The sequence below is a fragment of the Dendrobates tinctorius genome, unplaced genomic scaffold (genome assembly GCF_039654945.1).
Source record: "Dendrobates tinctorius isolate UK_male_01 unplaced genomic scaffold, ASM3965494v1 ptg000213l, whole genome shotgun sequence".
NCBI lineage: Eukaryota > Metazoa > Chordata > Amphibia > Anura > Dendrobatidae > Dendrobates > Dendrobates tinctorius.
This window is the reverse complement of record NW_027361880.1, coordinates 4526367-4543878: the sequence shown is the minus strand read 5'-3', so window position 1 is coordinate 4543878 and position 17512 is coordinate 4526367. Positions and strand designations below refer to the sequence as shown.

The 17512-nt window shown below is 41.7% G+C and overlaps 1 protein-coding gene across 2 annotated transcripts in view; it reads right to left on the bottom strand.

Annotated features, from left to right (window-relative positions):
- Positions 1 to 2440: 2440 nt before the first annotated feature.
- The window catches only part of ARHGEF40 (Rho guanine nucleotide exchange factor 40), a 170998-nt gene continuing 155926 nt past the window's right edge, over positions 2441 to 17512 (bottom strand). For both annotated transcript variants that reach the window (XM_073554765.1, XM_073554766.1), the window contains exons 19-22: positions 11719 to 11835; positions 11465 to 11638; positions 4303 to 4358; positions 2441 to 4209 (exon numbers count right to left, since the gene is read on the bottom strand). In XM_073554765.1, coding sequence (XP_073410866.1) covers positions 4168 to 4209; positions 4303 to 4358; positions 11465 to 11638; positions 11719 to 11835 — 389 coding nt within the window. In that variant the 3' untranslated portion in view covers positions 2441 to 4167. The remainder of the gene's footprint in view (positions 4210 to 4302; positions 4359 to 11464; positions 11639 to 11718; positions 11836 to 17512) is intronic.

Genomic DNA, 17512 nt, shown 5'->3' with positions numbered 1-17512 from the left:
TTCAAGTCAACGTTTCAGTTCAACTGATATTTTTCAAGTCAACGTTTCAGTTCAACTGAGCCTTTCTCAAGCCTATATATATATATATATATATATATATATACACACATACACACACACTGCTGAAAAAAATAAAGCGAATATTAAAATACCACATTCTAGATATCAATGAATGAAATATTCCAGTTGCAAACCTTTATTCATTACATAGTGGAACGTGTTGAGGACAATAAAACATAGACATGTATCAATGTAAATCAAAATTAATGGAGATGAATTTGGAATGATACTCATAATCAAACTGGAAAATCAAATTACATGCTGATCCAACTGGAAATATCTCAAGACAAGGAAATGATGGTCAGTAGTGTGTGTGGCCTCCACGTGCCTGTATGACCACCCTATAACGCCTGGGCATGGTCCTCATGAGGTATGATGTACTCCTGAGGGATCTCCTCTCAGAACTGGATTAAAGCATCAGTCAACTCCTGGACTGTCTGTGGTGCAACTTGGCATTGGTGGATGGAACGAGACATGATGTCCCAGATCTGCTCGATTGGATTCAGGTCTGGTGAACGGGCATGCCAGTCCATAGCATCAATGCCTTCATCATGCAGGAACTGCTAACACAGGAACCCAGGGCCCACTGCACCTGCTTATGGTCTCACAATAGGTCTGTGGATCACATCCCGGTAGCTAATGGCAGTCAGGGTACATCTGGCTAGCACATGGAGGGCTGTCTGGCCCTCCAAAGAAATGCCTCCCCACACCATTACTGACCCACTGCTAAACCGGTCATGTTGGAGGATGTTGCAGGCAGCAGAGCATTCTCTACAGTATTGCCAGACTCTGTCACATGTGCTCAGTGTGAACCTGCTCTCATCTATGAAGAGCACAGGGCGCCAATGTCGAATCTGCCAATCTTGGTGTTCACTGGCAAATGCCAATCACCCTAAACGGTGTTGGGCTGTAATCACATCGCTACAAAATGAGAAAGATAGGGTGCACTACGCAATATATTTAAGTAAATCAGGGTAGGGTGCTACAATACGCATGGAAAGACTAACAACATAGAAAAAAGACATGCGTATATATATATATATATTATATATATATACAGTATATATATATATATATATATATATATATGTGTGCACACCTATATGCAACGTGTATAAAAAAGCATCTTTATTGATAACAGGACAACATGATAAAAACAGTTAAAACCAAAAAATCACAACACCCCCTATTACAGTTGGTATCCATATAGGTATAATATATGATGCAAAATCATGGAATCCAAAAATGAATATATATAGATACAGCTATGACCAAATACAGGCCAGGATTAATCAAACATGAAATGCAAAAAAGACATGATCTAATGCATTATTATGGCAAAAACACATAATATAGGTAAATTGCATAAATGAACGCAGAGTGGGCATCCCCACAAGCCTACAATATCATAGCCATGGATCCAATGGTACCACACAAGGACAATGAACCCACCTCCCATACATGTGCAATCACCCCAGAAAGAAGGGAGACCTCTGAAAAAATCAGCAATGGCAAGCTGCTATTCTACAAGTAATAAGTCTATCAGAAGTATGCAAGGTAAAATACCCGACAGTAGAAAGCAAAGCCATCAGCCCAAGAGGGTGGGGAGGTAAATGGCAAGAGGGAAATATGATAACAAAGGGGTGCTGGAGAGCCCCACGCGTATCGCTGTCGACCAGCTTCGTCAGGGCTGTAATCACAACACTCACTTGTGAACGTCGGACCCTCATGAAGTCTGTTTCAAGGCTCTGGCACTGCTGTTCCTTGCACAAAGGAGGAGGTAGCAATCCTGCTGCTGGGTTTTTGTCTGTCTCCTGGTATCTGCTCCATGCTCTAAACACTATGCTGACAGACACAGGTACCTTTCTTGCCTCAGCTGGCATTGATGTGCCATCCTGCATGAGCTGCACTATCTGAGCAACTTCTGTGGGTTGTAAACACCGCCTCAGGCTACTGTGCAATACCTCTAGGGGCGAGAGCAATGACAAAATTCAAAAGTGTCCAAAACAACAGCCAAAAATGATGAGAACAGAGAAATGGTCTGTGGTCACCCCCTGCAAAACCACTCTTTTGTAGGGGTTTTTTTTGCTAATTGCCTATCATTTCTACCTGTTGTCTGTTCCATTTGCACAACAGCAGGAAAACTTGATTCACAATCAGTGTTGCTTCGTAACTGGACAAGTTGATTTCACAGAAGTGTGATTGACTTGGAGTTATAATTTGTTGTTTAAGTGTTCCCTTTAATTTTTTGAGGGATATTATTGTAATTATTACTTTCTAAACTACAGCCACAACATATGTCAATTAATAAATATGTTCTTGAGAAAGCTTTTTATACGAAATAAGACATAAAATTTAAAAATATTAAAGAGAATGAATATTCATTGACAGACGTATAATGTTTAATAATAAAAAAGTGCCAAAGACAAACCACAGACAAGACACAGTGTAGAAAAAAAAAAATAAAAAACAGAAAATAAGCTAAACAATGTTACATTGGCATACATGTGAGAATAATACTTTATGCTTATACGGTAATCAATGACTTTCTATTATTTGCCAAGGTCGGAAGAAACGTTGCATTGTCATTGTTTGCAAAAAGTTTACTTGTACCTGTTTATATAAAAGAAAAGCTGACTATAAATGATTGTACAGTTTCATAGAGAAGGGAGAGGGACAATCGCTAACACTCCTCCCCAAACAAATGGCAGAGACTGCGCCAATCTGATGCAAACAGGCTGTACCATTCTAAAGCATTGTCCGGCAGAGATCGCACCATCGTGTTAGGGGTTAGGAATGTACCATAATAGCATGAAACAATATCTAGTTACAAATAGATGTACCATGGTAGGCATAACCCAGCAGAGATGAATACATTCCAAGCCCCCCTGAAGTACTGCAGCAAAACTAAAGAGCAAAGAATCTCCTCTTCCTTGTCTCCAAATCTCATTGTTTCCTGTAGACAGGATACAATCAATACATCTCTTTATAAACGCGTCTGCTGCAGGCTGCCAGGCAGGCTTTATTGATCTCCGCATATCAGGTTATACCCTTTCTACTGAGCACAGAAGCAAAATGTAAAAGAGCGCATAAAAGGCAACGTGATCTACTGAGACAAATAAACGTAAAACATAACATACATAGGCATAGGCTTCCCCTCTACGTTACACTTAAGCATGCACATTTGTTATTGCATGTTTAACAGAAGAAAACAGACATTGTTTTTTTTTTAAAAAAGTGCAAGCTCTACGAGGAAGAACATTGATTTCTACCAAAGGCACAAGAATGGAGATAAGAAAAGTGCCATTTTTATTAATCACCTTCCATAGGAGCCGAGATAAATCATACAGCTCAGGTCTATGAACCTGTTCACCCGTTCAGCCTCTAATAACTGTCGTCCGGTCAGAAACCATCCCCGCTGTATGACTGCCATTGTCCAGTCTGCACTATTAATCCAGTTAAGCATTTGTATGGCAGTCTATCGCGTGCATAGTATTAGATTGATCATGTCATCCCTTATATATTCCTGCCTTCTAGATGGCTATTATATGTAAGACTAGCACAGCAACATGATATGTTTCTATGGCTTTTTCTAGCACGTACCATTTGGATATAAATCTTGTTGATTAAATATTCTATTGCTGTATTTATACTGCCAAAAATACTAACCTAAAGTATTTGGAGCAGGGTGCAGTTCCAGATAAGAGACATGAATAGCCAAGAAGTAAAGCTACCCCGGCAGGCTATATTTCCAGGACAGGTGTCATGCTATATTAGGCTCATTAGTAATAATTAGCAATCATTGGTATTATGGATCTAAAACTGTATCCAAGTATGATAATGAAATAATACTGATAATTGTAAATGAATTATCGCTAGATATTTTCCGTGAACCCCATTATACTGGGCCTGGACTTGTCCTATTCCGAGAACATCGTCTAACTAAGCAGAGATATTTCTTCTGAGCATTGAATTGTTTGTGATGTCTGAGATTTTTATTCCTTGTGGAAGCAAATGAAGCACCGTCACCCGCTGAGGTTATGGAACTGCTGAATGTGATCTCCAGCGATTATGGCACCATAAACTTTTAAAGGCGTCCACATGGCATTACACAGATGTGGAAGGGAAGATGGCTTCAATGGATAACTCCTAAAAAGAAGGGTACATGGAGAACTGTAAGTCACAGGTATTGACTGGAGGCCGAAAATCCATGATAAATATGAGTATGGCCAGGAATATTACCTTTGGTTTGTCTCCCTCCTTAATAGGTGAGATTGATTTTAGGCACACTGGGCCACCTATAGGAAACACAAGGTGTTTAACTCAAAAATGTACCAAACTACAAAGTAGAGAAACCAGTCATATGCAATTGTATTACATTAAGATTGTATGGTGCCTCTCATTTAGTAGCCAATAGTTAAAGATCCATTAAATACACCCTGAAATCCATTAGTCCTGATATTGTGTCTGCAGAATACATATAAACTTGTCCGAGGACTGGCTTTGCAATTTTCAGTAACATTGTAGGAAAAGGAAGATTTGACAAAGATATAGTTTCAGTTATAATAACTCATTGTGAATCTGACTAATAAACCTAAATTACAACCTTCTGCTTTTTGTAATAAATCAGACAAGAACAATTTATATCACTCAACACATCTAATATAATACGGTAAGTGATTTCCCAAAATTCAACACAAAATGCCACTTTTATCAGCTACTGCAATCTCTGAATCCCTCAACCCCTTCATAACAAGTGTCTTTAGTACTCAGTAGAGCACCTTTGGCTGTTATGACCTGCTGTAAATATGATGCAGCTTCACATTGGCAATGGCCTCCAGATCATTTATATTCTTGCATTGTCAAGACAGAGAGGTACAAAGAGTTTAGAGAAAAGATCATTGCCTTGCACACACAAGGAAAAGCATATAAAGAGATACAAACACCCTAAATGTTCCCAGAGATATGGTTGAAAACATAGTTTACAAGTTCACAGTCAAAGGAACTCTGGCTACACTACCTGGACATGGCACATAGAGGAAGCCATCACCAGTGGCCACTAAATTCCTGGGAAGGCAGGAGGTCAAATACCCTAGAGCAGTGGTGTTGACCCTATGGCATGCGTGCCAGAAGCGGCACTCAGAGCCCTCTCTGTGGGAATGTCCGTCAGGCCTGGGAGACGCCGCTCCCTTCTTCCCATGTTCAAATGTATTTGCGTCTTTTAGACACAAATACATTTGTACCTTGCTGCACCTGTCAGCCCGGGTCTGACGTTCAGCAGTGTGATGACGACATCACGCTTCTGACCTCATCACACTGCTGCCTGTGCCGAGGCAGAAGAAGCAGAGTACTTATAAGAGCTCCAGGAGGAGCCCAACATTAAATGTATCATTGTGGATGGGTGGGGGGGGGACAATTTTGAAAGGTAGCACAGTTTTACTAGAGGCAGTGTGTGGGTATGGGAGGCAGAGGAACACTGGGTATGTGTGTGCACAGGAGTATTTTGCAGGCAAGCTGTGTGTAGAGTATTTTGCAGAGAAGCAGTGTGTGTGTATATATTTTGCAGAGGGGCAGTGTGTGTGATTATTTTGCATGTCACCTGTGATGTCTGCATTAGCCCCAATGCCTCTTGTAATGACAGCACCAGCCCCAATGTCTCTTGTGATGTCCACAACAGTCCCACTGCCTCCTGTGATGTCCGCACTAGCCCCAATGCCTCCTGTAGTGTCCACACCAGCCCTGATGCCTCCTGTGATGTCCGCACTAGCCCCAATACCTCCTGTGATGCCCGCACCAGTCCCAATGTCTCCTGTAATGTAGGCATCAGACCCACTGTCTCCCGTGATGCATGCACCATCCCCAAGGTCTCCTGTGATATCAGTACCAGCCCCAAGGTTTCCTGTGATGTTCGTACCAGCGCCAATGCCTCCTATGATGTCCGTACCAGCCCCAATGCCTCCTGCGATGTCTGCACCAGCCCAATGCCTCGTGTAATGTCCGCACCAACCCCAGGTTAAATTGCCGTGTTGGCACTTTGTGATAAATAAGTAGGTTTCGTGTTGACGTTTGGGCACTCGGTCTCTAAAAAGTTCGCCATCACTGCTCTAGAGTGACTGCAAAAGAATTGCAGCACGATTTCATGGTGGTAGGCACTGAGGTGCCAATTTAGTCTCCATGCCAGAACTCCAAGAACTACATCTGTTATACTGACTCAAATGCACAAAAAAAAATCTGTTCCAATATGCTAAAAAATACATATAAATAAGCCACAGAAGTTTGGGATTCTGTTCACTGTAGTAATAAAACAAAACAGGAGCTTTTTCAGGCCTATGGTAAGCAAACTGTCTCGAGGAGAAAGACTGAAGCTTATGCTAAAATTATGTTTAGAGTGAATCATGGTGGTGGCTCAGTGATGCTTTAAGGCAGCTTTGCGTCCTCTTTTGCTAGAAACGTGTTTTTGTGTGTGGAGGGTCAGTTGGATTTTATCGGGTGTCAGGAAATCGTACAGTGGGGAAAATAAATATTTGATACACTGCCAAAGTTTTCCCACCTACAAAGAATGGAGAGGTCTGTAATTTATACTGTAGTAGACTTCTACTGTGAGACAGAATCTTAAAAAAAAATCCAGAAAATCACATTGTATGATTTATCCATAATTAATTGGCATTTTATTGCATGAAATAAGTATTTGATACAATAGGAAAAAACCCTTAATATTTGGTGCAGAAACCTTTGTTTGCAATTACACTAATTACAGAGGTCAGACATTTCCTGTAGTTTTTAACCAAGCTTGCGCACACTGCAGCAGCGATTTGGCCCACTCCTCCATACAGATGTTCACCAGATCTTTCAGGTTTTGGGACTGTTGCTGGGCAACACTGAGTTTCAGATGCCTCCAAAGATTTTATATTGGGTTCAGGTCTGGAGATGAATAAAGGGAAGGTGCCGTGTTTTTTCATAATTTAATGTAAAAAAGAAAATAGTATAAAAAGATATTGTCCCCTAAGCTTGACTCAGTGGTGTGTATGGATTTTTTTTTTTCTGTAGTAATGCAGCCACTGGGGGCTGCCATCTTACCTCTCTGGCTGCTGAACGACACTTTCCATGCTCATTTACGGCAGTCCCTGGGCATAAGAGATAATAGTCGGCTGCCGACCCTATCTCTTTCATTGCAGCAGCATCAGGAGTGAACTGGCCACGCCTTTGTGGGCAGCTCAATTCACAGCTGTAGGTGTGGCCAGGCGCCATCTTATTAGAGCCCAGTGCTTTTCTTTTAGCAATAGCCCTCGATGCTGTACTGTTCCAGCATAACAGGGCTTGGATGTTCACTCTGCACATACCAGCTGCAGGAGAGGAACGAGCTCCTGGACACCAAGCTGCTCTTTCCAAAACACATGGCCAGCTGCTGTCCCTGCAAAACATAGGAGGAGCTGCTCCCTGCTGTTTCAAAACACTTGGCAATCTGCTGGACATCTAATCCTCTCCTGTGTGATACTGTCTGCTGAGCCGTGTATCTAATCCTCCCCTGAGTGATACTGACTGCTGAGCCCTGTATCTAATTCTCTCCTGTGTGATACTGTCTGCTGAGCTGTGTATCTAATCCTATCCTGTGATACTGACTGCTGAGCCCTGTATCTAATCCTCTCCTGTGTGATAGTCTGCTGAGCCATGTATCTAATCCTCCCCTGTGTGATACTGTCTGCTGAGCTGTGTATCCAATCCTATCCTGTGTGATACTGACTGCTGAGCCCTGTATCTAATCCTCTCCTGTGTGATACTGTCTGCTGAGCTGTGTATCTAATCCTATCCTGTGTGATACTGACTGCTGAGCTGTGTATCTAATCCTATCCTGTGTGATACTGACTGCTGAGCTGTGTATCTAATCCTATCCTGTGTGATACTGACTGCTGAGCCCTGTATCTAATCCTCTCCTGTGATACTGTCTGCTGAGCTGTGTATCTAATCCTATCCTGTGTGATACTGTCTGCTGAGCTGTGTATCTAATCCTATCCTGTGTGATACTGTCGGCTGAGCTGTGTATCTAATCCTCTCCTGTGTGATACTGTCTGCTGAGCCACGTATCTAATCCTCCCCTGTGTGATACTGTCTGCTGAGCCATGTATCTAATCCTCCCCTGTGTGATACTGTCTGCTGAGCCATGTATCTAATCCTATCCTGTGTGATACTGACTGCTGAGCCCTGTATCTAATCCTCTCCTGTGTGATACTGTCTGCTGAGCTGTGTATCTAATTCTATCCTGTGTGATACTGTCGGCTGAGCAGCTGTATCTAATCCTATCCTGTGTGATACTGTCTGCTGAGCCGTGTAGCTAATCCTCCCCTGTGTGATACTGCTTGCTGAGCTGTGTATCTAATCCTATCCTGTGTGATACCGTCTGCTCAGCCCTGTATCTAATCCTCTCCTGTGTGATACTGTCTGCTGAGCCGTGTATCTAATCCTATCCTGTGTGATACTGACTGCTGAGCTGTGTATCTAATCCTCTCTTGTGTGATACTGACTGATGAGCTGTGTATCTAATCCTCTCCTGTGTGATACTGTGTGTTGAGCCGTGTATCTAATCCTATCCTGTGTGATACTGCCTGCTGAGCCGTGTATCTTATCCTATCCTGTGTGATACTGACTGCTGAGCCCTGTATCTAATCCTCTCCTGTGTGATACTGTGTGCTGAGCCGTGTATCTAATCCTATCCTGTGTGATACTGCCTGCTGAGCCGTGTATCTAATCCTATCCTGTGTGATAATGACTGCTGAGCCGTGTATCTAATCCTATCCTGTGTGATACTGACTGCTGAGCCGTGTATCTAATCCTATCCTGTGTGATACTAACTGCTGAGCTGTGTATCTAATCCTCTCCTGTGTGATACTGTGTGCTGAGCAGTGTATCTAATCCTATCCTGTGTGATACTGACTGCTGAGCCGTGTATCTAATCCTATCCCGTGTGATACTGCTCTCCTGAAATACTCTGTGCTGCTGTCACCCTGCTCTCAGAATCCTTGCTGCCTGCCATCCTCAGTGACCGAAGACACCATTCCTCTCCTCAGATCCTGTCCTGGCGATGTGTGAAAGCGAGGCGACAGGGACCTGATATATGGGGGAGGAGCAGGGTGACAGCAGCACAGAGTATTTCAGGAGAGCAGTGTGCTGGTCTATAGGGGGCACCCTGTTCGGTGCCAGGGATTGTACATAGAGCGCTGTGTTTTATACACATGGATGGACCGTCTGCTTGTCTGCTCCACAGAAATCCAGGAAACATTTCTGCTGATTGATGACCTGTCCTGATCCAGACTTTGCATGCAAAGACAGTCAGTAACTTTGCAGGCCCCATCAAAATGGCTGCTCACTGTGTTCCTAAATGTCATCCTCTCTTTTCCCTTAGCAAACACCCAGAAGGGGAGGAGAGGAGTGACATCACACCCATGTCAGTAGACTCCGCCCATATTTAGTCCAGTGCAGTAATGTGAGCTAGTTGCACTAGGTTTTTGTGCCAAACTTCAGTAGCTGCTCCCCTTGATGTTAACAAGTAGAAATGCCAAACTTTTTAAAATTATTTTTCATATTTTACAAAATTAAAAACAAATAATATTTTTTAAGAAAATGTAAACATTAATTCTTTACATTTTTTCAATTGCTGAAAATTTTTTATTGGATGTCACCTTCCCTTTAAGCTATTCCAAGACCTTGAAATTCTTCTAATGGAGCCACTTCTTAGTTGACCTGGCTGTGTGTTTCGGGTCACTGTCATGCTGGTACAACCAGACACGACCTATCTTCAATGCTCTTACTGAGGAAGGAAGTTGGTGGCTAAAATACATGACCCCATCTATCCTCCCTTCAATACGGATATGGTGCAGTAGTCCTGTCCCCTTTGTAGAAAAGCACCACCAAAGTATGATGTTTCCCCCACCATGCTTCATGGTTGGGATGGTGTTCTTGGGGTAGTTACTCATCTTTCTTCAAACACGGAGAGTGGATTTGATACCAAAAAGTTCTATTTTGGTCTCTTCTGACCACATAACCTTCTCTCATGCCTCCTCTGGATCATCCAGACGGTCATTGGTGAACTGCAAACGGACCTGGACATGTGCTGGCATGAGCAGGGGGACCATGCGTACCCTGCAGGATTTTATTCCATCATGGAATGCAATGTTTAAGACTGTGGTTCCAGCTCTCTTCCGGTCATTGACCAGGTCCTCTCATGTAGTTCTGGGCTGATTCCTGACCTTTCTCAGAATCATCCTTACCTCACAAGGTGAGATCTTGCATGAAGCCCCAGACCGAGGAAGACTGACAGTCATCTTGTGTGTCTTCCATTTTCTAATAATTGTGCCAACTTTCCTATTGTCCTGTAACCCATCCCAGCCTTGTGAAGGTCTATTACTTTTGTCCCAGGTATCCTTAGACAGCTTTTTGGACTTGGCCATGGTGGAGAGGTTGAAGTGTGATTGATTATGTGTACAGGTGTCTTTTACACAGGTAACAAGGTCAAACAGGTGCAATTAATACAGGTAATGAGTGCAGAGTAGGAGGTCTTATTAAGGAAAAACCAACAGGTCTGTGAGAGCCAGAATTCTTGCTAGTTGATCAATTACCTTTTCATGAAATAAAAAAGCAATTTAATTATTTATAAATCATACAATGTGATTTTCTGTTTCTCACAGTTGACGTTTACCTACATTAAAAATTACAGACCTCTCCATTCTTTGTAGGTGGGAAAACTTGCACAATCGTATCAAATACTTATTTTCCCCAATGTAGGAGAAAGCATCATGTTTGTAGCAGGTCATAACCAATGCTGCTCTACTACAGTAAGTACTAAAGAATCTTGTCATGAAGGGGTTCAAGAATTCTTAGACAGCAGTAGTCAGTAAAAGTGACATTTTGTGTTGAATTTGGAGAAACCGCTTGTTACATTAGTCAAGATGAGTTATTTATATTCTTGTTTCATTGCTTTATTGTAAACAGAAGAAAGTTTGAACATTATTTTCCTAAAAAAATCTAATTTGCAATGGGGTTGAATGATTGCCCTTGTATACCTCTTCATTATTAGCTTTTTACCTGAGGTTATTCTAATGATTGATTGCATTAAAGAATGACTATACAGCACAGAAATGTACTAAATGTATAACTGAAAGTCTAGTATACAGTGATTAATTCTGCAATTCTATTTAGCAGTGATGATAAAGTTGAATGATTTAGTCGTTTTAGGATTCTTAGTTATGGATAGTAAATGGTACTACTGTAGCTGTCACAAATACAACTTGGGCATAAGACCATCCTAAACAAATACAATATGGCAACATAGAGCGTACACACAGGGATCTGTCATGCATGTGTACATACAACCCCACACAAACACGTTCATCTACCCGTACAACTTTTTTACCTGTGAAAGCTTCACCTATCTCTTCACTTATTTTTTCTGGATGAGAGACCCTTCCAGGAGAGCGCAGCCTCCGAGGGCTTGGTCCAGATGGGAGTGCAAGGCTGAGAGATGATGGGGGGGAAGGAGAACTGTGCTCACAGGATAAGAAAGGCACAGAAGCACGGGTACGAGAACCTGAAAAAAGTTGAACTGTTTAATTTTTGTGCATTATTCATCTTTATAGCCCCTTTTTATAGTGCTTTTGCTAGACCCACCTCTTGCTGTCAGGAGAGCACTTACTGTCCTTTCACTTATTGCATTGAATCCAGCCTTAATGTCCAGAAATGACCGATGGCTTGAACCAACTGTGGATGTGTCCTGGACTCGATGCTCTATAAAAAAACAAATGATTTTCACATCACAATTACACTACCTTACTTAATTTTCAGTGATATCAACCTTTAAAAAATCAAGTCTTTGACTAACCAATCCGAATAATTTTTTTTTGCTTTTTCTCTGCTTTACCTTAAGAGCTAATATATAGCTAAAGTATAATTTTTAACTGGACAAGCCCTTTAATATCTAAGCTATTGCATTTTTTATTTTAAGCATATTACATTGAATCAATCACCAGGTTTAGGGACATAGACCCTGATTCCAGTGATGTGTCACTTATTGGGCGGCTTGCTGTCATTTTGATAAAATCACTGTTTTAACTGTTGCAGATTTACCATTTCTCTGAAAACTGAGCTCTGAATCAACCTGCCCACACCACTGATTAGCAGCTTTCAGTGAATACTGTGCATAGGCAGAAAGCTGTCAGTCAGCTGTGGGGGCCGTGTTTATACAGTGCTCATGAATATACTTGACTACCTTGCTGAAGATTTACTACTCCTCTAGTGATAATCTCCATGTCCTGTTGATAAAACACAAATTTTTATGAAAACTGCACTAAACATCCCAGTAAGTGACACATCGCTGGAACCAGGATCTCTATCTTTACATTATGCGGCTGTCATATTAGATGGCAAAACCCTGGTGACAGATTCCCTTTAATTTATCAATGGTGCCCTGATGTTTAGATATTCGCTCAAACTCTGGGTCCCATCAGTAGTACTTCTGGCCTTTGCTTGACAAAGGATGCTGTTTCTTGCGTTGGGACATAATCAGTCTTGTGTATAAAGTTGCTGGCAGGCTGCTCACTTCCATAGACAAGCTAGCCTACTTCTCAATCTATGCAGGTGCTGTGACAGAAAAGGAAGCTGACTTAAGGTCCCGTTACATTTAGCGATGCACCAGCGATCCCGACCACGATATGACTCGGTCAGCATCGCTGGTGCATCGCTAAATGGTCGCTAGTGAGCTGCCAAACAGGCAGATCTCACCAGCGACGCAGCGATGCTCGGCGGTCGTTACTTACCTGTCACATGCAGCGATGATGACGACTTCCGCCCGCGTCCATGCGTCGCTCGTCGGTGCCAACAGGAAGCCGACGATGAGAAATGGACCAGGACGATATCGCTATGTGTAAAAGGCCCTTTAGTTATTGAAATGAGCCCATCACACATAGCATTTATGACATGCCAACAAAGGAAATGCCATTCTTTGATGATCTCAAACCGGAAGTGGATCTGGGATCACAGCAGTGATGTTCATATTGGGAACCTTCAATAACTGAACTACATTAGTAAGTTGTATAATTTGCTATAAATCTTTTTAAATAGATATCGCCTTTAACTCTGTCATTGTATGGATACTCATGTTCTTATAGGCCAAGGATTTCACTATAAAATATAAATATATTATAAACAGACTGGTTAGCCATACAGTGCATATTTATGTTTGTCATGTTTATCCTTGCAGTAGTGTTCCAAATTTGTCAGACTGCGAGAGTCATCTCCTGTGTTCAGCGCCCTATTCAGGTCAAACCACAGATTTTCAATTGGATTTATGCTTGGGCTCTGGCTGGGCCGTTGCAAAAGTTTAATTTTCTGGCGATGACATTTTTTCAAGAGGTAAAATTACCCTTCATTTTTTTAGCAGATGCCTAAAAGGTTTTGATGCAAAATTGTCTGATATTTGGAACTGTTCTGAAAAACAGCCGCAAAGCATAATGTTGCCTCCACCATGCTTCACTGCAAGTATGGTGTTCTTTTGGTGATGCGCAGTGTTGTCTTTGAGCTAAACATACCTTTTGGAATGATGGCCAAAAAGTTCAACCTTAGTTTCATTAGACCATAATACGCTTTCCCACATACATTTTGACAGACAATGTAGGGTTTGGCAAAGCATGACCAGGCTTGGATGTTTTTCTTTGTAAGAAAAGGCTTACGCCATGCCAACCTACCCCACAGGTCAGATATAGGAAGAAATGGGAGATAGTTCTCACATGTAGTGCACAAACAGCACTTGCCAGAAATTCCTGCAGCTCCTTTAATGTAGCTGTAAGTTCCCTTGACACTCTTCCAGATCAATTTTTGTTCTAGTCTTTTTTATAATTTTTTAATGGAGTCCAGCTCTAGGTAATGTCACAGTAGTACTAAATTGAAGCCACTTCTTGATGATCGTCTTCACAATGTACCACGATATATCTAATGCCTTGGAATCATTTTTGTACCCTTCTTCTGACTGATAACTTTGAACAATGAAATCCCTTTGCTGTGCTGTAAGCTGTTTATGAACCATGGCTTTTGCTGTAAAATGAAACTAAGAAAATTCTACTGGAACAGCTACATTTAATATGGGGTTCACGAGAATCACTTTAAATCATGGCAGCTGTGTACGGACTACTATTTAACATTACATATGATTGTCTAATTGAATCACATTATTTTAGTTTTATTACTTTAATTTTCCCTCTCAAAATGATTTTCAGTTTGTTACTCAATGGATTTATACAGATTATGGACGAAATTAAGGTGGAAAACATTCTAAAATTATTCCTCTTGGTGTGATTTTTTTTACACGATAAACCCTGGCATTTTTACATGGGCGAGTAGAGTTTTTATATCCACTGTACCTAGTGACATCTCAGTTTAAACTCTAAAATGAATTTTTCAATGTTAACTTCAATCTGATGTTCCCTCAGCAGAAAAGGCACTCTGAAAATATGGTACAGCAACTTATCCATATCTGCATTCCATTATTAGCAACAGGATTCAGGAACCATTCATGACAATTGTATCCTGTCAATGGAGAGAGGAGACCGTCATAATGGTCATCAACACATCACCATGCCCTTTGTTACGAAAGCTTTGCTGCACTAGGAACAGTGTTCAAAATTGGGAATATGTGCACATTCCACCAGTAGAGGGCAGTATAGCTGCAAGTTTCAAAGAGAATGAGGAGGCCATAAACAGATTAGAAATGAGCTGCCATCACAGATGTTTGTAAATGATTTTATGTGACACAATACCATTTACCATACATCAGGTACTCATTGCCTACACATACATAACAGACTAGAGATGGTAAAACAACTGATTAGGGATATCAGTTGAAGTATATCTCTTAAATAGTATTAAAAAGCAGCTTGGTCAGGTTTCTATATCTGGGTGAATAATATAAAGGGTGAGGCAATATATTGTTCTTGGATTTGATCCAAGATTCTCTAGTAAAAAAAACTCTTAAATGTCAGGACTAAGAGAAAACCCGACTCCATCCACACAGAGTGATTGACAGGTTTATATACATGAGCCGCTGTCCATCACTGCGAGCGGCTGAACAATTTTTTAAATAAAAATACTGAAACAAATCATAAAATGACCGTTTATTCAAAAGAAATGCTGTGGGCACCGCGCTCATTTATCCAAACAGACAAGCGGGACATAGGACCACACAGCAAGGCGGTGCTCCGAATCTAAGTGAGGCACATATTAAGCACAAAAAGAGAAGGAAAATAAGTAAAAGTGCATATTCACAGAAAGCACAGCAAAGAATATGACCAGGCAACAGCCTCGTCGCGTTCAATCGCACTTCCCCTAAGAAGGATGGCTGAATGCGAAATGTCTGCCGCCCTTTCACACGCCCGGTCACTCTCTCCTGGGAATGGGCATTTTATCTAAAATTAAAAAAAATTCTTTTCAGGCAGTTTGGTGAGCACATATTTTTCTTCTGTTTGTGCTTCATATTAAACTGTATATCCCGAAACTAAGTACCATGCTACTGTATCCTGCTAAATCCAACGGGATCAACAATCTACAAGAAAGCCCGACATTGTTGGACAAGCCTATCAATCCTTTGTTCTTAGGTGTATGAAGAGTCATTCATTAAAAAATGATGTCCATGCTAATACAATCATCATATTACAGAGGCCACAAAATAGGAAAGAGTGCAATAGAAATGTGGGCTCAGAAGCCGACTGAGTATTCTCCCCTCTAGCAGTGGCTGAAAACAACCTCAATGTTACCTTTACTACTACCACCACTAGTACTGCTACTACTACTCTACGAAATTAACCATGCATAGCAGACATTTGCTTTAAAGGGGATGTCTTATTAGTTCCACTCCAGAGAGGCCTGGCCTTGGAGGGAGGCTGACATGATAGGGCTGAAATGGGAATATAGTGAGCTGGAGGGACATTTGGAAGTGTGGGGGTTAACAGATTTGTACAGAGGTGGAGCTGGGGTCAGGTTTTGGAGGAGGATGGGTCTGAGGTGGGGTTACGGGGCAGCAATATAAAAGGGTCAGCCATCTTATTCGGGGTAGCCATTTTAGGTACCCCCTTTACAGTGTTAAGAAGCTTCCACCCACCCTCCCTTATTTGGTTCTGAGGTCTTACGGGGGGGGTATTTTTTATTTATTTTTTTGTTTCAGTTCCTTGTAGTGTTGGGATTAATATGATTTAGAATTATGGTTTTTTTTTTTATTAATAATTACTAATAATTAAAAACCATAAATAAATTAATGTCATGGCAGTGTGACATGGGGGGGGGTCCTCAAAGTTGGGGGAGTTGGTTAATGGCGGATCGGAGGGGGGATTCAAGTGGATGGGTGTAACGCGGAAGGGACTAAAGGGGACCTGTGGTTAATGGTTTGGGATATTGGCCAAGTTGGTTATTAAGTACCTCTGAGCTGGTACATAGCGGTTACAGGTAAGACTCGACCTGGGGCCAAAGTTGGGATTGTTAAACCTGCAGTTTATAGTTTTTTGGGGGCTTCGAGGGCCACCCCTTCTGGGAGGTTGTTGTTTAAACTGCTGCTGTGGCGAATTAATCCAATCTAAGTGTGGTGTGTTTATTGGGTCTTTTATTATAAAGGATGAGGCGGGGATTAGGAGGATAAAAGGGTGAAAAATTGAAGCTCATATGAATCACGAATACCCCATATGTAATGTCCACGTGACATTTAGGACTCCTGTGTACATGGCAGAACAAACAACTACTGTTGGAAAAAATGACTTCTTGTGATTCTGGAGGACTCTGTGAGAACAAATATTACATGGTAGTCATTAATTGGAATAGGCACTCAGTAAGAGTGCAGTTCTGCTGAAATGGCAGCTAAACCACGAGATGTTAGTTGATCAGCAGACCAGACTTCTTCCAAAGGACTGTCCTGATTGTACAATACCCTTACAAAGCGTTTCTGGTTTTATGAAAACTCTTCTTCAGCATTGTCAAGGTTTAGCAGGAGAGCGTCCTGCTCCCACAGCTGAGCAAGTCTCTGCACAGCACATCACTTCAGTCCTGGGCTACACACTGAAATGTATTACTTTTACTGCTACCAATTAAAGCCATTTTTTCCCTTAGTGCAGGGGTGTCAAACTCCTGTCTTGGTCGCTTAGTACACAGACACGGAAAACCATGGGTGTACACTGCTGCCAACAGAAGGCTGATACCAAGTATTCTGAATGTCGGCTCCTCCCCTGCAGACCACACCTACCTACAGATACTTGACTAAACCCCCCATATGGGCCATTCTTTCGTCACAATCGGTGGCTGTACTGGCCTGGGTGTCCTAGACCTTGTTCACTGTGATAGAGCATCTGCTTATTTCCTCTATCACTCCTGGTACTTAGACCACTTTTCTGAGTGAGTCACCACCAACAGAGACCTCACAGCCATTTGAATG